General features: G+C 35.3%; 1 protein-coding gene across 2 annotated transcripts; it reads right to left on the bottom strand.

Annotated features, from left to right (window-relative positions):
* Positions 1-441: 441 nt before the first annotated feature.
* LOC132724916 (carbohydrate sulfotransferase 1-like) lies at positions 442-20,964 on the bottom strand. 2 transcript variants are annotated; one of them, XM_060709903.1, is made up of 6 exons: positions 10,357-10,501; positions 6,706-6,759; positions 4,495-4,599; positions 3,019-3,205; positions 2,471-2,592; positions 442-2,109 (listed from the first exon to the last, which is right to left on the bottom strand). In XM_060709903.1, exons 1-6 carry the CDS (start codon positions 10,415-10,417, stop codon positions 1,385-1,387), a joined length of 1,254 nt encoding a protein of 417 aa, XP_060565886.1. In that variant the 5' UTR covers positions 10,418-10,501; the 3' UTR covers positions 442-1,384. The 2 variants fall into 2 exon arrangements, with proteins under 2 accessions (XP_060565886.1, XP_060565887.1); XM_060709904.1 differs by lacking the exon at positions 10,357-10,501 and adding an exon at positions 20,657-20,964 and having other exon boundaries at positions 447-2,109.
* Positions 20,965-23,554: the final 2,590 nt, after the last annotated feature.

Raw genomic sequence — 23,554 nt, forward strand, 5'->3', positions numbered from 1 at the left:
CTTTAAGTTCACTCGATTAAATAAAATTTCACCTTACACAAAAAACAAATATCCTTTTTATATACAGCTAATTACCACAAAATGTACGCAACGGCCGCTTTGGTATAGTAGTTAGCATACTGGACCAGTAATCCAGATACTCGTGGTTCGAATCTCGGCAGTGTCGTGCCAATTCTATACATATTCCAAATGTAAAGTTGCAAAACTTTCTTTTTTTTCTTCATCACGGGGGAGGAAGTATTACCCGAGGGATGGAGTTCTTATGATAACTTGTTAAGGAGTTCTTGTGATAACTGTCACGGAGTTCGTCGGAAAACTATTGTAAAGACTGCAAAACACTCGTCAAAAATGGTAATTTTCATCGTAAAAAAGTGAGTTTTAGGTGCTTAATTAATCTTTTATAAGTAAGCTTGCCTTACATATTGTATTATGTGTCAAAAACTGATTCATAGTCCATTTTTCATCGTCTCTTGCTTAAAATCTGGTAGTTTTTAACGTACTACATTTCATAATGATTTACAACCTTGCTGAATAATAAAAAACGCTAAAACGTGCCGTGACTTATCACAAGAAACACATTAGCAGTAACAAAAGTTATCATAAGAACTCCAGGACATATTTTGAGTTATCACAAGAACTCCGGGACATTTGAAAAATCGGGCATAAATTTGTTTGTCGGGGCTTTATGTTTGCAATTTTGCATTATAATTAGGTACTTATGTATGGCAAGGATAAACAGGCCAATACTTGCGAAATGGCAAATAATTTGAAATTTTTTACTCAAAACTACAAGATTTTAAGCAAGAGGCGATGAAAAATGGACTATGAATTAGTTTTTGACACATAATACAATATGTAAGGCAAGCTAAATCATTAAAGATTAATTTAGCACCTAAAACTCACGAAAACTCACTTTTTAAAGATGAAAATTACCATTTTTGACGAGTATTTTTGCAGTATATACAATAGTTTTCCGACGAACTTCGTGACAGTTATCACAAGAACCCCTTAACAAGTGATCATAAGAAATCCGTCCCTCGTGTAACACTTCCTCGCCCGTGTTCATGCGTGGAGGTAAAGCTGCTTTGAAATATACAAAACAAACACAAATTTGGATCAATTTTTACAATGAAAAATAACAAAAAAACAACATTTGAACTGAATCAGAAAATGGAAACATTTGGCCATAAATAAACTTGTTCTAGAATGATGTTGAGACCAAATTATACAACAACAATATTCTATGCCTGAAGAATCAAACGATATCAAGTAATTGCCCGTTAAATATGCAAGTTAATAATATAGTTCTAGAGAGGCACAGACTTGGCTTATTTCACGGGATTTGGTGACTGCAATACATACAAGCGAAATACTCGGAGTATAATTATAAATAGAAATCATATAATTTATTAAGATATATGTTTTCTAAAAGTACTTCTTTGCGGAAGAAAAAGGCTTTTAAAGATTCATCCTCCAGTTGAGATTCACTTGAAAATATCTTATACCCTAAAACATCGGATACATTTTTACAAACACTGTCAATAACTTTCACAGCGCCGTAACTTAACTGGTGGCGCCACCAGTTGGAATAATTCCCTCGTGTTCTGTTAACGTTATGCTCTTCTTGCAAAATGCCTGTCATATTTCCAAGTTTAGATTCAACACTTGATTTGTCAATACCAACATACGAATACAGCATCTGTGTTTTAGCTTTCATGTCGGTTTGTAGGTCTTCGAACATGATGATAGCAAATCTCCCTGGATATTTTTGCTTAAGCACCGTTGCAGCTTTCAAATCATACTTCATTCTTAAACACAAATCTTTGGCTTCTGTCATGATACGTCGATGATTGTCGTAAGGTGTTTCGTGCAAATGATACCACGTTGTCGTTATACGAGAATTTATTATTGCTCGAGGATCTCTCATCAAATGAATGACTTTAACAGTCGGTAAATGTTCAAGAACATATTCCAAGTTATCGACGGTTAATCGAACGATTTTTGTTGTTCGATGTTTGGCATTTTTGCATACTGTTTCCATTCGTTTTAAGCAGATTTCCACAGATTTTCCTCGTGCACGGCAAGACTTATAAGGTTTCCAAATATTACCTGTTGAAAAAAATGGGATAGTACATGTGTAGTGAATAAGTATGAAAAACCAAAAGATAGTGGTCAGCGTGCTCGTCCATTATCAGTGTTTGTAATTGGTAAGACAAGAGTGATGCCGGATTGATAGTTTTTTGGTCTTATTATTGACTATTACTATTCTAATAAGAAGATAGTATAAATAAAGTGAAGTAAAAAGAGGGTTGCTCTACAAATGTGAAATCAATTTTTTTATGGTTGTTTTTAGAAAAGTAACTATTGTATAATTCTACAAAAAGTGGAATAAAAATGGCAAATAGCAATTTACAGACTTGATGATAAATATTTATTATGATATAAAAATTAGAACATGCAAGGTTATTACCAGAGTAATTTGGCGTCATCTGTTCGGCTAGTGCAGGTGCCAGCAATGAAAAGTCACATTTATATATGTTATATAAGGTTTCATGCATCTTTCCTATATTCAAGTTCCTGTTTCTTGCATACCTAAATGTATAAATATTGCAATTTAAACACTGCCTTTTGTGACTGGTAAAGGCTTGTATTTCCCAGTGTAAAACAATGCAATAGTCTATATGTTTCAGATAATGTTTGTTCAAGCATTTTCGCATTGTTCATACAACAATAAAAGAAAGAAAGAAAGAAAGAAAGAAAGAAAGAAAGAAAGAAAGAAAGAAAGAAAGAAAGAAAGAAAGAATAATTTTTGTTTGTACGGAAAAAAAAATATTTCAAAATTTGTAAACATGCTTTTTTTCTTTTTTAATAATATTTATAGTTAAAAGAAGAACCCGTACAAATAAGTATTCAGAGGAAACTTTGAATGCATTATTATTATTATTATTATTATTATTATTATTATTATTATTATTATAATTATGTTAAAGGTTTGATCTAATAATTTTAGATACTAACCCACAATTGATATGGTTGGTACATACATAGTCTTTCCCCCAGTAATAAACCCCGCTGTCATAATTCCACAGAGGTTCATACCAGTAAAATGTGTCGGGTCTATAGGCGATCAACTGTCCAAGAAAACTCGATCCACTGCGCATGTACGAATTGATAACGATGTCATGGTTTACCTGTTCTTTTGGTACTGGAAAAAATAGAACAAAACTGATACGTCATTCGCAACTTTTCGGCCCTTTCCGTCAGTCTTCGGATAAGGACCTCAAACACAATATGAATACACAGAACGGATACGGTATTTCGGTCTAACCTACGCATAAACAAATAATAATTTCATGCTGGGAGTTTTTGACAAGTTTATTTCCATTATTTCAAGTGAATGCCCACCTAAAATAGGTGAATTCATAGAAAACATTATTTGTATATTTATTATTATGATTGTAGAAACCGAAAGTACAAAATGCCAACCTGTTGACATTCGGTCGCATTTGTTTAAAATTGTATATCAGTGGGCATATTTAAATTAAAAATGGTTGTCAGACATATTTTCAATCATAATTTTACCGAAACAGACTCAATTTTCAATTGGATGTCAATCATATGTACATTCGTTTTACATTCTCTCACTTTATACCACATGGTAGAACTACTTTCACTCCGTATTGTTTCCGAGGTTATTATAGATAATAGCCGAAGACGTTCCGATTGCTGATACGTGTGAGGGCATCCATCCATCAATAAATCCATCTTCACATACACACATCCATCCATCTTAGTATACTATCATTCTCTTGTTTTTCTAAGTTATTTTTTAACATCTATGCTAGAGGTATAGGCATTGGAGTGTTTAAGACATGTAATTCTGAATAAAGTGGTTCATGTACGCGAAAGTTAAAATAAGGTAACGCCGATGCACGGGTGAAAAGGAGAGCCCAACTACTCCTAAAAGTCGGTATATAAAAATATTCATGAAAGTACATTTGTTGTCTTGCAATGTCCCAGTAATCCCTACACTCATGTTGCTACATGATTTCAAAAAAAAATTATTTCATCATCTACATGTGTGGGACACCGATATCATTCCCGAATTCTACAGAATTGAAAGTCTTAAGTAAATCATATATATCCTTACCTTATTAGTACGTAAAATAACTAACGCCTGATACAAGTACAAAGACAAGTCAGTCTGTGAGTGCTGTATATTCAATCTCAATTTTTGTACTTTGAAATCCAAATAATATTGAGTGATAAAAATTCAAAACAAGGCATCCATTACACAAAACAAGGCGATGTCCATTACACAAAGCAAGGCGATATCCATTACACAAAACAAGGCATCCATTACACAAATCAAGGTGATATCCATTATACAAAACAAGGCATCCATTACACAAAACAAGGCGATATCCATTACACAAACTGCCCAGGTTTAGGGTTAATGACAGAAAGCAAAAACAATAATATATAGTTACAAACCTATTGTTATTGCTCTTGTTGTAGGCGGAAGTATGACAACAGCATTTGCTGATAACTCTTGGCTGTTCTTCACCAAGTAAAGTCGTCTATCAGAGGAGATATTTGCTGAAATCATATTTATATATAACTTAACACAGTCACTTTCTATATAATTACAAATATAGAAACTACTGTACTGCAGTACATTGCAGTGTTGTTTTTCAGTGAACGTTTGGAAATTACTTTAATAATGCAAATAAATTTATCTAATTCTGTTTGGCTAAACACTTTGTATACTACGCTGTATATAACCTGAAGAACGAAAACACACACAAATTACAATGTATTCCTACATACATCATTGACGCTTATAGCATAAAATTTATTATTGCGTTTTGCTCTTTATGGCATATTTGAAATGTCATTACTTCTTAAAAATAATAAAATATTTCACTGCTATGATGAATTTTTACTTGAACCACTTTTTATTGTGCAGCGCTTTTATTTACGTGCGCCTTTTTCCCGGCTTCTGTGAACAGTCTTAAGTTGCTGGGTTTTCTTCTTATGAACTATCGGCAGAAAGTTAGTCATGTGGCCAAGTTATTGTGACTGACGTTTGACCTAGTTACCAAAAAAAATGACTAGGCACTAGGTTATTGTGACCGTAAAGGTTGTGTGCAGCAATTTATGACAAAGTTATTACAAATCTTACCAATAATGTATGCATAAATTTTATATACTCGTAAATGAATCACGTAGGCCTCCTAAATAACAGCCACTTTGTTATATTGCATTAGACCTTGAAAAGTATATACCAAAAGCATTTTTATTTTAATTAATAATATCCACCAAGGCAACTTCAGTTATTTGGTTATTGGTCGGAAACCGTTTTTACGTACTTTGACCTTTGACCCTTAAATCAATAGGGGTAATCTACTGGCCAAGCCCAATGCACCTGTGAAGTTTGAAGTTAAATGGCCCATGTGCTGTTGAGATATAGATCAGAAACCGTATTTACCTATAAGGCCTATGTGATCTTGACCTCTGACCCCTTGACCTCAAAAATCTATTGAGGTCATCTTCTGACCAAAATAAATGCATTTGTGAAGTTTGAAGGTTAAAGGTCCATGGTTTGTCGTGTTATTGATAGGAAACTGTTTTGACAAACAAGGTCAATGTGACCTTAACATTGACCCTAAAATCGATAGAGGTCATCTACTTGCCAAGACAAATGCAGCTACGAAGTTTGAGGGCCAAACAGCTCATGGGTTGACAAGTTATTGATCGGTAACCGTTCACATACAAGGTCAAAACTGTTTTTAAGGAGTTTGACTTTAACCCTTAAAATCAATAGGGGTTATCTACTGGCCAAGCCCAATTCACCTGTTTAGTTTGAAGTTAAAGGGCCCATGTGCTGTTGAGATATTGATCAGAAACCGTATTTACTTATAAGGGCAATTTGATCTTGACCTCTGACCCATTGACCTCACAAATCCATTGAGGTCATCTTCTGACCAAAAAAAATGCGTACGAAGTTTGAGGGCAAACAGCTCATGGGTTTTTAATCGGTAACCGTTTACATACAAATTCAATATGACCTTGACCTTTGACCCCAAAATAAATAGGGGTCATTTACTAACCAAGACCAATGCACCTACGAAGTCTGAGCGCCAACACTCCATGGGTTGTCAAGTTATTGATCAGAAATCTTTTTACCCACAAGGTCAATATGACCTTGACCTTTAACCTCTTGATCCCAAAATCAATAGTGGTCATCTATAGGCCAAGATCAATGCACCTGTGAAGTTTGAAGGTCAAAGTCACATGTGTTGTTGAGTTATTAATTGGAAACCATTCTGATATTCAAGGTCAATTTGACCTCGGCCTTTGACCTAAGGGGTCATCTTTTGGTCATGAACAATCCCCATACCAAGTTTGAAATTCCTAAGCCTACGTCTTCGGAAACCATTTGGTCAACAGACAAATGCAAAGCAATATACACCCTCTTCTTTGAAGGGGGTGGGCATAATAATATTTTGCGTTATTATAAATTTGTTACTGGATATATGAGAAATTATAGCCTTGCTAACACCAATATAACTCGCGGCTAACGTCTCTTGTCATATTTATGTCATTTATGCTATATTCACAGCAACAGCTCATTTCTCTTTAACTATTGAACAAGTAGTTCGTATTACATATTAAGGCTGATGTAATATAATAACAACATACCTATTAGGACCAGGTTTTCGTATGATGCTGTCTTGAGAATAGTAAATGCTGCCACTGAAAAAGCAACAACATCAGGTTTACAATTGATTAGAAATAAGTTATTACAAAAATATCTTGCTTATTATATTTCTGTCAGCAGCATCAGAGGCGAGTCGTATTCGTCATTTGCGTTAGAATAACAAAAGTGAGGGACATGTAAGGTAAGAAATAACTATTTGTTTATTTGTTTCTAAGATAAGAGTTAGTAAACTACACGTTTCTAAGGTGGGAGTTAATTAAACATATGTTTCTAAGGCAAGAGTTAGTTGGTAGGTTTAATTATCTATTCTCTTTCATTCAGGTAAAAGTTATATTACTATATGTTTCTAAGGTAAGAGTTAGTGAACTACATGTTTCTAAGCTAAAGATAAAACTTAGTTAACTCAATGTTTGTAAGGTAATACTAGTAGTTAAATATAAGTTTCTAAGATGATTCTTAGAATAAGTAACTACATATTTATATAGTAAAAGGTAGTTAACTATATCTTTCTTAGGTAAAAGCTAGTTAACTACATGTATATGATTCTAAGTTTAGTGTTACGTATCTATATGTCAGAGTAAGTTTACAGTATATTTCTAAGATTATGATCAATCAACTAAATGTTTCTAAGGTTAGGGTTTATCAATGATATGTTTCTAAGGTTAGGGTTAATAAATTGCATGTTTCTAAGGTTAGGGTTTAACAATGATATGTTTCTAAGGTTAAGGTTAATAAATTACATGTTTCTAAGGTTAGGGTTTATCAATGATATGTTTCTAAGGTTAGGGTTTATAAATCACATGTTTCTAATGTTAGGGTTTATCAATGATATGCTTCTTAGGTTAGGGTTTATAAATCACATGTTTCTAAGATTAGGGTTTATCAATGATATGTTTCTAAGGTTAGGGTTTATCAATGATGTGTTTCTAAGATTAGGGTTTATCAATGATATGTTTCTAAGGTTAGGGTTTACCAATGATATGTTTCTAAGGTTAGGGTTTATAAATCACATGTTTCTAAGATTAGGGTTTATCAATGATATGTTTCTAACGTTAAGGTTTATCAATGATATGTGCTTATAAATCACATGTTTCTAAGGTTAGGGTTTATCAATGATATGTTTCTAAGGTTAGGGTTTATCAATGATTTGTTTCTAATGTTAGGGTTTATGAACAACATGCATATGATTCTCCAAGTATACGTTCGTTTATGCACATCTACTTAGCATATCGTGCACAAGACGATAACGTAGAAAAAAAGCATAGTGTTGACTTATACTCTATTATCTTAACATACATGGAGGTTATCCGAAAAAAAACAACAGCAAGATATGTCGGTAAGACAGTGCGCTCGACTGTCATAAGTACTTGAACAAGTCCTATACAAGACTCACAGACTGCCAAATCCTCCGCCGAACACGAGTAAAGTAAGACAGACTTTAACAGAATACATCGTTTAATTTAGTAGAGAATTAAAAATAGTCGATTTTGAATGACTTCTACAAAATAGTAATACTAGTACACTGTAGTCTAGTACAACAATAACAAAACCCTAAATTATGGTGGCTGATTTAGAACGCTTTTGGGCGTCGTGTTGGCGCTAGCGACAACAGGACAAAGCGCCAAACGACGCGTTGTCGGACTTTCGTCTTGTCGTCCTGTCGCTAACGAAGTACGCCAAACGGCGCTTTATCGTGCGGTGTGTTGTCACGATGTCACATTGTCGCTATGTTCAAAGCGAAGAATTGGCTTATAAGCCAAGCGACAAGGCGACATCACGACAACGCGCCGCACGACAACGCGCCGTTTGGCGTGCTTCGCTAGAGACAAGACGACAGCGCGACAACGCGCCGTTGTCCTGTTGTCGCTAGCACCATAAAGGTATATTACGTTAAATTTTTAATATTTTAAAACAGTATGATAAATAACTTATCACTCAATGAAAGAATAAAAAAATGCAAAATGGAATCATGCATAATGCAAGTGTAAATATCAAAATGCAAAATGGAATCATGCATAATGCACGTTTAGATATCATTAAGCAAGATGGAATCAAGCATAATGCAAGTTCCAATTTCATCCAGCAAGATAAAATTAATGCATTGATTCTGTTCCATATATAATACCTAATCCGTCTTCACCAAGGACGAAAGCAACCCACAACTCCCTGATACATCCAAGATAAGTAAGTTTTCTATCCCCACCCCCTTACCATTACTACGAAAGGGGTCGAGAAGCTCTTAGCAGGAATCAACACCTCCAAAGCCCAGGGACCAGACAAGATATCAAACCTAGTTTTGAAGACTTGTGCCAACCAGATAGCATCTGCATGAAGCACAATCTTTCAGTTTTCAGTTGATACCGGTACACTTCCTTCAGACTGAACGGACGCAAATATTTCTGCTGTATTCAAGAAAGGCGATGTACACCTAGCTGAAAACTATAGACCAGTATCTCTAACGTATATAGCATGTTAACTCTTTGAACATATCATACTTAAACATAATCTCATCCACCAAGAGGCAAACAACATCTTGACCTCATTAAACCACGGTTTTCGTTCTGGCTTTTCTTGTGAAACTCAGCTACTCACAACAGTCCACGACCTTCTCTCCAGGCATGATGCGGGATCACAGATTGACATGGCCATACTTGATTTCAGCAAGGCCTTCGACACACTGCCTCATAAGAAAAATCTTCATAAGCTCCAGCTGTATGAAGTCAACGGAAACATAAACAACCGGCTAAAAGACTTCCTAACTAACAGGACCATAAAAGTAATAAAAAGTAGAAGGAGAGGAATCCGAAGCAGCCACAGTTGACTCTGGCGTGCCAAAAGGTACTGTCCTTCCTTTGTCATATTAATGATCTACCAGACTCAGTTAAGTCAACAGTATATTTATTCTGATTACTGCCTACTGTACCGAACAATAAAAAAAACAGCAAAGATTATTAAATTCTCCAGTAAGACCTCTGTCAGCTTGAAACATGGCCTAATACCTGGGGAATGCGCTTTAACGCGAAGAAATGCTACAAAATGAGCATCAACCAGTTCAATCGGCTAGATTTTACCAGTTGGACAACCACATCCTTCAACAAGTACCAGAGAATCCATATCTAGGAGTCAACATATCACACGACCTGAAATGAAGTACCCATATAAGCAAGATCACCAAGAAGGCAAAATCAACCCTAGGATTTCTAAGAAGGAACCTGAAACACTTCCCTTAACACTGCCCTTGTCACAAAACAGCATTCCTGTCTCTAGTACGCTCTACCCTAGAATACAGTTCAATCGTCTGGGATCCATACCTCCAGAGAGACTTTGACAAAATGTCCAGAAACAGTCCGCTAGGTATATCACAGGCCAATAACAGCCAGGTCCCCCGGGTGCGTCACACAAATGCTTCGAGACCTGAAACTACTTCCGCTCCAGGACCGAAGAAAAGCAAACAGAGTTACGATGTTTTATTACGTGGTTGGGGGCTGGTACCAGCCCTGCCTTACCAAGACTACTTGACGCCTGTCCGAATAAATAAACACAGAGTGAAAGCTAAGACGTTTTAGAATTGTGCCACAGAAAACATCATTGAAAACCAGATGCATTATTTTGTAAAATCATAAAGTTCTGACCTAAAAAGATTACTCCCAAAAATATCCTTTTTCTTCGTAGTTGAATAGTCATATTTGACATCAAACACTGTTTTATTTAATTTCACGAATGAAAACGCCCTTATAAGAACACTCTTATAGTTGAATAAAATAAATATACATGTCGGGACAGCATTCGGTTTACAATAACACTGATCCGGATTAACTACTACTTTAGCAGAACGACTTTTAAAAAGACGCTCTAATTTCTATTGTTGCAATACGGATTAAAATATTTTCTACAATATATAAATAAATATATATATAAAATACCTTATAGAAAAATGATATTCTTGAATAGATAATAGAGCCTCCAAATGAAGCATTATAATTTCCGATTCATCATCATCATCATCATCATCATCATCATCATTATTATTATTATTATTATTATTATTATTATTATTATTATTATTATTATTATTATTATTATTATTGTAATAATAATGATGAATACTGATAATAATGGAGTAGGAAGGGTAGGTTAAGGTGACATTTTTCATCACCGGACAACTTAAAACAAAAAAACATGTACACGTTTCTTAGCATGCAGGCAGTGATCCAAAGCCGTTTCAAAATCGAAATTTCCTGTGTCTTGATATACATGTTTTTTTATACTTTATAAAATTTTATTAATGAACTATCTGCGTTTGCACCACGTGATGTTCCAATAGAAATCATTATTAAAACCAATTTTCAGAGTCCAAAAACAATCTTTTTCAAACGCATATCATTTTCCATCAAGCCTCGTTTTTTGAGAGTCCAAAAATTCATATGAAATCCTTATTGTCCTTCTGACGTATAACAAGATAGCCGAAATCGACAATCGACCAACTTCAAAGGCATATAACTTTGAAATCATTCTATTATAAATATTCTTTCAGGATTACACCCTTAAAACTACATTATCTCATGATTATTAAGTACTCCGGCTTTCGTGTAATTGTTTTAGAAGTGGGCTACATGAAAGTCTTTGCAAGACAACGACAACGATAACGACGACGATAACGCAGTCGACTTATTCTTTTAAATAGACGAGTTAAATTCCTAAATGTAAACTCTAGTAATACATCACATAGCAATACATATATTGGCCCTAATCGTTAAAAATTCAATGATATGACGACCGGCTTTTTTGTTTTTCAAACAAATGTGAAGCTTGCTTACATTTTACGTAACGTCTCAACAGATGTATGTTGTCCGACTTGCCTGAGCAATGACTAGAAAGAATAATGATAAAAATGTGTCACTGCTTTCTTCTAAATCATTTGAGAAAAAACAACACATTTTAACGCGGCGACTATTTGAACGTCAACATGTAGTAGCATTGAAGCATTGATGATTCTTTGTAAATGAGATTCATTCCATACATAGAAATTATAGATTACAGTCGGAAGGTAAAACGTGCAACCGGTGCGCCTGGCCATTTTGCCGGCGGTTTGAAAATATGCACCATTCTCCCGTTATACGAACATTTCAACTTCATGAATTCCCGATTTCATCTTTGTGAATTCATAAAATTAACTTCGTGAATTTACGCTTTCAACTTCACTAACTTCAACATACGGAATTGGCGAGTTCACGATTTCAACTTCATGAATTTGCGATTACAACTTCACTAATTCACGTTTTCAACTTCATGAATTATTCAACTTCGGGAATACGTGTTTTTAATTTCACGATTTCAGTTTTGTAAATTCACGAAGTTGAAATCGTGAATTCATAAAGTTGAAATTGTGAATTCGTGAAAATAAACCGTTGAAATGTCATCACCGGTCTGTCGTACCTTTACTCTTGTATTCATTCTTGTTTAGCATAATCCTCCCATTTTATTCATTTGGTATTTGTTTGAAAAATAATAAGCAATAAATCTAACAATAAAGACAAAAGCACTCTTTGTTAGATTTAATATATATCTGAAGTTATCGTTCTCACGTTTATTGAGCTTTGATAGTTTATCTGCTCTCGATCGAAGGCTCATTTAGCACCTTTACTAAGAGTAACAGTGTAAATGTCTGCAAGCATCCCGTCCCTCGGGACATTTCGCGCTTATTCGGAGCTTTAAGTTTCTCTTATTCTATCAATTATAGATGAGAACGTACTTTTAGAAAGAATTGCATTGATTCGGTCTCAATAAATGCGAAAAAAACATTGAATTGGCGGTGTTGATACAATTGTTAATAAGCTGGGCAAATTTTTAATTGTTGCTGTGTTGTTGTTTCTTTCCTGTTAAATACACCAATACTTTTTAACGACAGGTTTCAGTAATCATATACATGTAGTAACATTTTTCAATATTGGTATTTTCAACCGGGTCTTGAACTCAATATATTTACTATATCTTTGCCCTGAACGTGGTTCTGTATTGGCTTCTTTACAAATAATAAAATTACTTATGTACATGCAATTTATATTACAATTTACATGGAAATAGTAATTAGAATTAGTACTGCAATTATATCATAACGTAATAACAAAATCAATAAACCTACCTATATATAACGTAAGCAGAAGCATGCATAATAGCAGACATATTTTCAATATTGTTGAATCACATCTGCGAACATATTTTGTAGTCCAAAATGCTTTCATGATTTTCACATTTACCATGTCGTTAATTAGTCCAAATAAGCTGAAAAACTTGCCGTTACACTGTTAGACTTACAAGCAGCAAAATAAAGGGTGTAGTCTTACTGTCGGCTCTTAATTGTATCGAAATCAATTACAAAATGCACATAAATGGAACTATACCGAACAAATCTTATGTATCTCTTTCTTATTTCCTCAGGTAGACAGGTTTATTGAATTATTTCAATAAGTTCAATCAGGGACGCACATTTATCAGATAATTTAAGTCATCATCAGGGAAAGGGGTTTATCGGAGAATATTTTTTTTATCTAAATCAGGGGACAGTTTTTTTTTTCATCGGGGGGGGGGGGGGTGGTAGTTTCTTATTTCAGGAGATTTTGTTTGTTTGTTTGATTGGGTTTTACGTCACACCGACACAGTATAGGTCATAAGGCGACGTTCCAGCTTTACTGGTGGAGGAAGACCTCATGTGCCCTTCCGTGCATTATTTCAGGCACAAACGGGCACCTGTGTAGAACCACCGACGTTCCCTAAGCTTTTTCAGGAGATAGACAGATTTATCGGATAATTTCTCATTTCATCAGAGAGACAGGGTTAATCGGATAGTTTCTTATTTCATCAGAGACGGGTTAATCAGGTAGTTTCTTATTTCATCAGAGAGACGGGTTAATCGGATAGTTTCTTATTTCATCAGAGAGATGGATTAATCGGATAATTTCATATTTCATCAAGAAGACAGGTTTATCGGATAGTTTCTTATTTCATCAGAGAGTAGGGTTAATCGGATAATTTCATATTTCATCAAGAAGACAGGTTTATCGGATAGTTTCTTATTTCACCAAGAAGACAGGTTTATCGGATAGTTTCTTATTTCATCAAGAAGACAGGTTTATCAGATAGTTTTTTTTTATTTGATCAGGTAGACAGGTTAATCAATTAATTTCTTATATTATCAGACAGACAGGTTTATCGGATAAATATTGTAAACCAATGTAATGGTCGCGACAGACTATCACGTGATAGCAGTGTATGTAAGAGAATATCTGCCTCTTTGTACCTATGTTGAATCAATGCACAGAAGGCGCTGAATTTGTTTGGGTCTCAGAATATCAGAAACGTGAAGGTTGAGAGATTATAATCTTTCATTTGTGGTAATGGTTGGAAACAAATGTTAAATCAGCGGGGTTTGATTACGTGACAAATTTATTCGTTTCTTTTATATAAACGAACGCCTTTTAATTGAAGAGTACAAAATTTACGTTTTATAATAAAAGTTATTTGAATATATTACCGATAATTCGCTGAAATTTTAAAGAATTGCACAATAGTAGCAATCTTTGACTAATCGTGAATTATATTTTCTGTTCTCTGAGAATGTTATACTATTAAAAACTACAGGCGACAAGTATCATGTTTTACCGACTTGCTCCCGTTTTAAAACAGATGAAAAAAATACAAGAAAGTGCTGTTGACGACGACGACCTGTAGACATCTACGATCATAACAGGGCGACTACAAGTGTCTACGACAAACAGACATCTACGATCATTACAGGGCGACTACAAGTGTCTACGACAAATAGATATCTACGATCTTTACAGGGCGACTACAAGTGTCTACGACAAATAGACATCTTCGATCATTACAGGGCGACTACAAGTGTCTACGACCTGTAGATATCTACGATCATCACAGGGCGACTACAAGTGTCTACGACAAATAGACATCTTCGATCATTACAGGGCGGCTACAAGTGTCTACGACAAATAGACATCTTCGATCATTACAGGGCGACTACAAGTGTCTACGACAAATATATATCTACGATCTTTACAGGGCGACTACAAGTGTCTACGACAAATAGACATCTACGATCATTACAGGGCGACTACAAGTGCCTACGACAAATAGACATCTACGATCATTACAGGGCGACTACAAGTGTCTACGACAAATAGATATCTACGATCTTTACAGGGCGACTACAAGTGTCTACGACAAATAGACATCTTCGATCATTACAGGGCGACTACAAGTGTCTACGACCTGTAGATATCTACGATCATCACAGGGCGACTACAAGTGTCTACGACAAATAGACATCTTCGATCATTACAGGGCGGCTACAAGTGTCTACGACAAATAGACATCTTCGATCATTACAGGGCGACTACAAGTGTCTACGACAAATAGATATCTACGATCTTTACAGGGCGACTACAAGTGTCTACGACAAATAGACATCTTCGATCATTACAGGGCGACTACAAGTGTCTACGACAAATAGATATCTACGATCATCACAGGGCGACTACAAGTGTCTACGACAAATAGACAACTACGATCATAACAGGGCGACTACAAGTGTCTACGACAAATAGACATCTACGATCATTACAGGGCGACTACAAGTGTCTACGACAAATAGACATCTTCGATCATAACAGGGCGACTACAAGTGTCTACGACAAACAGATATCTACGATCATAACAGGGCGACTACAAGTGTCTACGACAAATAGACATCTACGATCATTACAGGGCGACTACAAGTGTCTACGACAAATAGACATCTTCGATCATTACAGGGCGACTACAAGTGTCTACGACAAATAGACATCTTCGATCATTACAGGGCGACTACAAGTGTCTACGACAAATAGATATCTACGATCATAACAGGGCGACTACAAGTGTCTACGACAAATAGACATCTACGATCATTACAGGGCGACTACAAGTGTCTACGACCTCTAGACATCTACGATCATAACAGGGCGACTCCAAGTGTCTACGACAAATAGACATCTTCGATCATAACAGGGCGACTACAAGTGTCTACGACAAATAGACATCTACGATCATTACAGGGCGACTACAAGTGTCTACGACAAATAGACATATTCGATCATTACAGGGCGACTACAAGTGTCTACGACAAATAGACATCTACGATCATTACAGGGCGACTACAAGTGTCTACGACAAATAGATATCTACGATCATAACAGGGCGACTACAAGTGTCTACGACAAATAGACATCTACGATCATTACAGGGCGACTACAAGTGTCTACGACAAACAGACATCTACGATCTTTACAGGGCGACTACAAGTGTCTACGACCTCTAGACATCTACGATCATAACAGGGCGACTCCAAGTGTCTACGACAAATAGACATCTTCGATCATTACAGGGCGACTACAAGTGTCTACGACAAATAGACATCTACGATCATTACAGGGCGACTACAAGTGTCAACGACAAATAGACATCTACGATCATTACAGGGCGACTACAAGTGTCTACGACAAATAGACATCTTCGATCATTACAGGGCGACTACAAGTGTCTACGACAAATAGATATCTACGATCTTTACAGGGCGACTACAAGTGTCTACGACAATAGACATCTTCGATCATTTCAGGGCGACAACAAGTGTCTACGATCTGTAGACATCTACGATCATTACAGGGCGACTACAAGTGTCTACGACAGTGTCTACGACCTCTAGACATCTACGATCATTACAGGGCGACTACAAGTGTCTACGACAGTGTCTACGACCTCTAGACATCTATGATCATTACAGGGTGACTACAAGTGTCTACGACAAATAGACATCTACGATCATAACAGGGCGACTCCAAGTGTCTACGACAAATAGACATCTTCGATCATTACAAGGCGGACTACAAGTGTCTACGACAAATAGACATCTACGATCATTACAGGGCGACTACAAGTGTCTACGACAAATAGACATATTCGATCATTACAGGGCGACTACAAGTGTCTACGACAAATAGACATCTACGATCATTACAGGGCGACTACAAGTGTCTACGACCTGTAGACATCTACGATCATTACAGGGCGACTACAAGTGTCTACGACAAATAGACATCTACGATCATTACAGGGCGACTACAAGTGTCTACGACAAATAGACATCTACGATCATTACAGGGCGACTACAAGTGTCTACGACAAATAGACATCTTCGATCATTACAGGGCGACTACAAGTGTCTACGACAAATAGACATCTACGATCATTACAGGGCGACTACAAGTGTCTACGACAAATAGACATCTACGATCATTACAGGGCGACTACAAGTGTCTACGACAAATAGACATCTACGATCATTACAGGGCGACTACAAGTGTCTACGACCTCTAGACATCTACGATCATTACAGGGCGACTACAAGTGTCTACGACCTCTAGACATCTACGATCATTACAGGGCAACTACAAGTGTCTACGACCTCTAGACATCTACGATCATTACAGGGCGACTACAAGTGCCTACGACCTCTAGACATTTACGATCATTACAGGGCGACAACAAGTGTCTACGATCTGTAGACATCTACGATCATTTCAGGGCGACTACATGTGTCTACGACCTGTAGACATCTTCGATCATTACAGGGCGACTACAAGTGTCAACGACAAATAGACATCTACGATCATTACAGGGCAACTACAAGTGTCTACGACAAATAGACTTTGAGTACGGTTACAACTATGACTTCTATGACTATTTCAAATTTATGACTACGACAACGACTACTTCGATAAACGATCGACCATCATTACGACTTTTACAATGTCACGCTATTATAGCTATTTACGTTAATGCAAAAGACCTTTTTGAAATTGGATGCATATATCCAACGTATACAGCTTACGTAAGATGCGTAAGTTTTCAACCAACGTATACCGCTCACGCGTGAGCTAAGTACGTCATAAGCTGTATACGGTGCAACAAAGTGTACAAAATATGGACCCAAGCACATTTAAGTTTGAAAGAAATTGTAAATTCTGAGAACAATAATGAATTCTTTATTATTATTATTATTATTATTATTATTATTATTATCATTATAATTATTGTTATAATTATTATTATTATTATTATTATTATTATTATTATTATTATTATTATTATTACTTAAAAATCAAGCTTCTCTTAGAAATGAACACGCATTTAAAGCATAGACTTTAAGTAGATCTAAATAAAATTGTATTTATACTTGTAAAGTATTTTTAAATGATATATTCTTTTGTATATTTTATGTTATATTCTGTTTCGTTATATACTATCTTATCCCATTGACTTCACAATAGCATGCAACAAATTACAATATACGTCATAATTTGAAAAAGAAGTCTTTAAAAAAGCGCAGAATGTAAAACTAGAGTTTAGCGACGAGACTGTTACGTGGAAATATCATGGCCTGCGGCAACATCGAGGGTCTTTTGGGCGGTAAGACCGAGATCATTTTCTGTAGGGAAAAGCCGAGATGCCGCCATGACATTTCCAATTAACAGTCGAGTTCGATATACTGTACTATATATAATGAAAAGTGCCCAAATTAACAGTATATATCACTATTATGCCAAAATAATAATTTAACAGAACAAACCGTTTGTGTACAAAAATACGATACCTGACAACGACAAGAAGAGTGCACACCGTTTTAGACACATGTCTATATGTAAACATTTGATTTGGTATACTTTGCGCGTTGCGTTATCGATAACGACGACAAAACCTATATCGTTATCGCTTTTTCGTCTTGTCGCTAGCAACGCACCAAACGGCGCCGTGTCGCGCTGTCGTCTTGTCGTCCTGTCTCTAGCGAAGCACGCCAAACGGCGCGTTGTCGGGCGGTGCGTTGTCGCGATGTCGCCCTGTCGCTTGGTTTATAAGCCAATTTTGAGCCGAGCGACAATGTGACATCGCGACAACGCGCGCACGACAACGCGCCATTTGGCATGCATCGTTAGCGACAAGACGACAAGACGAAAGTCCAATAAATCGCCGTTTGGCGCTTTGTCGTGCTGTCGCTAAAGATAAAACGACGCACAAAAACGTTCCAAACAGCCACCATAGGTTTAAGATAATCATACCTATATTCAAAGTTCTGATAAGGAAAAAAAACTTGCAAAAATGAAAGCCATAGTTATGTAACTTCAAAAAGCAAGAACTTTGTATTTATAAGTAAGTGCTTAAATTATGGGTATGAATTAAGATATATCCAACTTGCCAGTTAAGGTTAACCTCGTATTGACAGACGGACGGTTTTATTTTTGTATTTCCGGGGGCATAAAAATAGTCCAAATGTCATTACTATGAGCACGAAATTAAATAGTTTATTTAATGTTTAAACAAGGTGAACTTACACAAAAACATCAAAAATAACACAGAACAAGGTTTTCTTAAGCCAAAAAGCAAACAAAACATTTCAATAAGTAGGAATAATTATGTGACACGAGAGTGAGAATTTATATATGATCGATTTGAATAATTGATTGAGAAATATTTACTCGTTTTAGCAAAGTCGTCGGTGCATAAGCTAATGCTAATTAATATAACAAATCTCGTAATATTTATATAACATTTTATTATCTAACTGATTAAATACCGTTTAAAAGTAGTCATAACAGAATTATTGTAACAATAGTGCGTTTCAAGATAAAATTAAGATATTATTTGTATATTTTTTCCGACATGTCTCCTTCATTTTAGGTCGGTTATCCAAAGGTCCGTGACCTTGGTTTGCGTTCAACAATGAAAACAATGGAAGATGACTTGCTAAAACAAACTACCAAACATAAAAAGTTTGTATAGCGGGAAAAGAAACCTGTGTAACCTGCAGAACACAAGAATTCTTCAGACGCCACTCAGTTATTGTCACATATAGAGCCTTCGATTTCATGGTATTACCTGTCACGGACTAACTGTTAGAGTACGGGCGTACTCACGGAAGTTCTTCATGTACCCTCTTTCCTATTTAAGAAAGACCCTTTATGTGTCATATGAAGTAAAAGGCCAGTGGGATGTAATGGATAATTTATTAGTTATGAGGTATGCGCATGCGTGAGAATGGCGGTACAATTTTTTTTTCTCTTGAAACTTGTGTGAAAAATAATAAATAAGCAATGATCTAAAGTTCTTTACAATATAAGAATGTTAATGTAAAAATTATTTGTATTCAGTTACATACTTTTCTCATATACTATTCGTAACCGTCATTCTGTTTATGGCGACGGACATTGTAAAATGTTTATGCCTTTTGAAATAAAATCTTGAAATCTTGAAATCTTATAGAAAATATAACAGGTTCTATGACCCTATATATAAAATTTACTTTTTAAAAGCAAAAAACCTCAAAGGACTACAAAATGTGTATTTTGTTTTTGTTCTTTTTTCTAAAAGGACATTCCAATAAACGAAATTGACCTTTTCGAAAACCTAGCTAAACAATATTTTCCGGTATATTATAGCTCTGGGGAATAACAGCATTATTACGTGATATTTCTTCTTTTTTTAATAGATGTAAAAACTTTATGTGTTAGAAAATTATCTATGTTCCTTTTATCTCCAAAATTAAAATGTTTGTAATGAAAATCGATCAATGACACCTGCCATAATAAATAGAGATATTTTTATTGCGTAAACTTGTGTATATTCATATATGCATGGAATCATTTTTACAATGACATTTAAGAATTTTTAAAAAATAATTGTTTTATTTCATAAGATACCTATTACACGCCTGTGCAGAAAGTACCGGAAACGGTGTTTAGCTACGTTTTCGAACAAGGAACTGTTGCGGTCACGTTAGCAGTTATAATATACTGTAACTGATACTATAATTTATAAACTTACCTAAAATGCATATGCATGTGAATAGTTGTGTTAACCTCCGCCGTCGCATTACACAGCGTTCTTCTTGCACGTGTAGCGATGTCTAGTAATTGAGGATGACAGAAGAAATTTTAATCCGCTCCACTGGTATATGTACACTAAAATTATCATTAAATGAATTTCTTAGGATCACTTTCATTCTATAATTGGGCATATAATCTTAAAAAAAATGATTTAGTAACGTGAATGTGGTCAGTGGAGCGGACCGGGATATAATAATACGGTATTGTTATCGCCTACAATTAAAAGCGCTCAGGGCACTAGGTGTACCAGCAGTAGTCTAGCACTTTACAAGCTGTTCAAATATTATCACTTTTATCAAGACAAATAATCGCATATCTGTTAAAATAACCGTTACACGGTTTAGTGGACATACATGAATGGACTTGCTGAGCGTAATTTACTTATATTAGCACCGTAGCACGAAATCTATCTACTTGCACGTTACTTCTTAGTTCAATAAATGTACACAAATGTATTTGTATTATTTAAAAAAATCAGAGAATTTAAAGCAAAATGTTTGAATACGGAAACGTTAAAGGACCTCAATTTAGTGAGATACTGAGGTGTAAGACGACTGATTTTTTGTTCAATTTGATTAGATGTTTATTCACACAGACTAGACCATTTGTTATTATTCTTAGCCACTTTTCTCAAAATGTTTGAAGTTTTTTGCTAGGAGAATCTAGTCAAACTCAAACTTAAATACCCATTAACTTTAACAGAAACCCATTTTTGAAGGTATGGTTTGGAATATTTAATGACGAAATGTTGATGTTTACGAATCGTATGATAAAAGGATTTATTATCATGAGAAAATATAATTTTTGGGACATTAAAAAAATGCCGCATCTAATCGGAAAGTGTGGTTATTTTCAGTCAAAATTTACGTGAAGTAAAGCTTGCACAGGGCCAGAAATTTGTTAGTATGCTCCTATGAATCCATAACATTGATTTTGCTCGAACACAGTTGGGATATGTAAAAAATAGATGAATACTTACCGTTCTGCGCCAACATGTATATATATATATATCATAGGAACTCTGGAACAGGACCGCATATTGCGGCGCATAAATCCGAATCCTTACCGGCTTTACATATAGTTTGTCCGACCTTTAAATATCTTTTCATATTATGCGAGCGGGTGGTCTTTAATTATCTAATCTCAATTAAATATAATCTGCTAATTTAAAAATCAGTCAAATTTACGGTATTTTATAATACCGTAAAATTTGACCAATTTTAAAAGAGACAGATTGGGTTCAGTTGATAATATATTTTTTGAGTCCATACACTCGGATAATACTAAAAGATATTTAGATGTAGCAGAAACGTATTTAAAAACCGTTACAAGATCGAAAATATACGCCGCAATCTGCGGTCCCGTTCTCGAGTTCCTATGATATATATATATATATTGATACGACGGGATATCCCTTTTTGGCGGTTTTTGCCTCCCAGTTAGTTTCTTTCGGGAATCTTTTATTAAACTATGTTATTAAATCAATTTGTGTATTTAGTATAAATAATGCTAGTTTATGGCATTTTAAATAAATGCCCGATTTTCATTCCAATCATGTGTTATTTCCCTAACGTGTTCGACCTATCCTGTGCTTTTAACCCTGATCTTAATTGGACAATACATAAATACTGGTACGGATGTCGACGGTTGAACGGCTGTCTACGAAAAGATACATTTTCGCCCACACAAAAACTTGCGTATCGTAAAAAGGTTCGGCGAAATAAAAGTTTTTTTTTTAATCTTTGCGGATAAAATAAATTGATTTGTGTTAAACGTCTGTTAAAACAAATTAAAATCAGTCGACTTAGTTAAAACATTTTGTATATTGTACATAGTAATTCAACTTGTAGTTCGCCAATTACAAGCTTGTTGTTGGGTATTCAACTTGTAGATCGGCTTGTACATTGTACATCGTATTTAACTTGTAGTTCGCCAATTACAAGCTTGTATATTTGAAGTACAAGCTAGTAGTTGGGTATTCAACTTGTAGTTCAGCCCAGATACATGAGCATACGTTATACTTGAATTACAAGCTAGTAGTTGGATATTCAGCTTGAAGTTCGGACCAATTACACCAGCATACATTATATTTGAATTACAAGCTGTAGTTTGGTATTCAGCTTGTAGTTCAGCCCAGATACATGAGCATACGTTATACTTGAATTACAAGCTAGTAGTTGGGTATTCAACTTGTAGTTCAGCCCAGATACATGAGCATACGTTATACTTGAATTACAAGCTAGTAGTTGGGTATTCAGCTTGTAGTTCAGACAAGATACACCATCATACACAATATTTAAATTACAAGCTAGTAGTTGGGTATTCAGCTTGTAGTTCGGACCAGATACACCAGCATACATAATATTTGAATTACAAGCTAGTAGTTGGGTATTCAGCTTGTAGTTCGAACCAAATACAAAAGCATACATAATATTTGAATTACTAGCTAGTAGTTGGGTATTCATATTGTAGTTCGGACAATTACGTCAGTTTACATTAAATTTGAATTACGAGCTAGTAGTTGGGTATTCAGCTTGTAGTTCGGACTAAATACACCAGCATACACAATATCCATCGGCATACATTATATTTGAATTACAAGATAATAGTTCGGTAATAAGCTTGTAGTTCATCCCAGATACATGAGCATACATAATATTTGAATTACAAGCTTGTAGTTGGATATTCAGCTTGAAGTTCGGACCAATTACACCAGCATACATTATATTTGAATTACAAGCTGTAGTTTGGTATTCAGCTTGTAGTTCGGACCAGATACATCAGTATATATAATATTTGAATTACAAGCTTGTAGATGGGTTTTCAGTTTGTAGTT

This window comes from Ruditapes philippinarum, unplaced genomic scaffold (assembly GCF_026571515.1).
Source record: "Ruditapes philippinarum isolate M1 unplaced genomic scaffold, ASM2657151v2 ctg15_1_1_1_1, whole genome shotgun sequence".
NCBI lineage: Eukaryota > Metazoa > Mollusca > Bivalvia > Venerida > Veneridae > Ruditapes > Ruditapes philippinarum.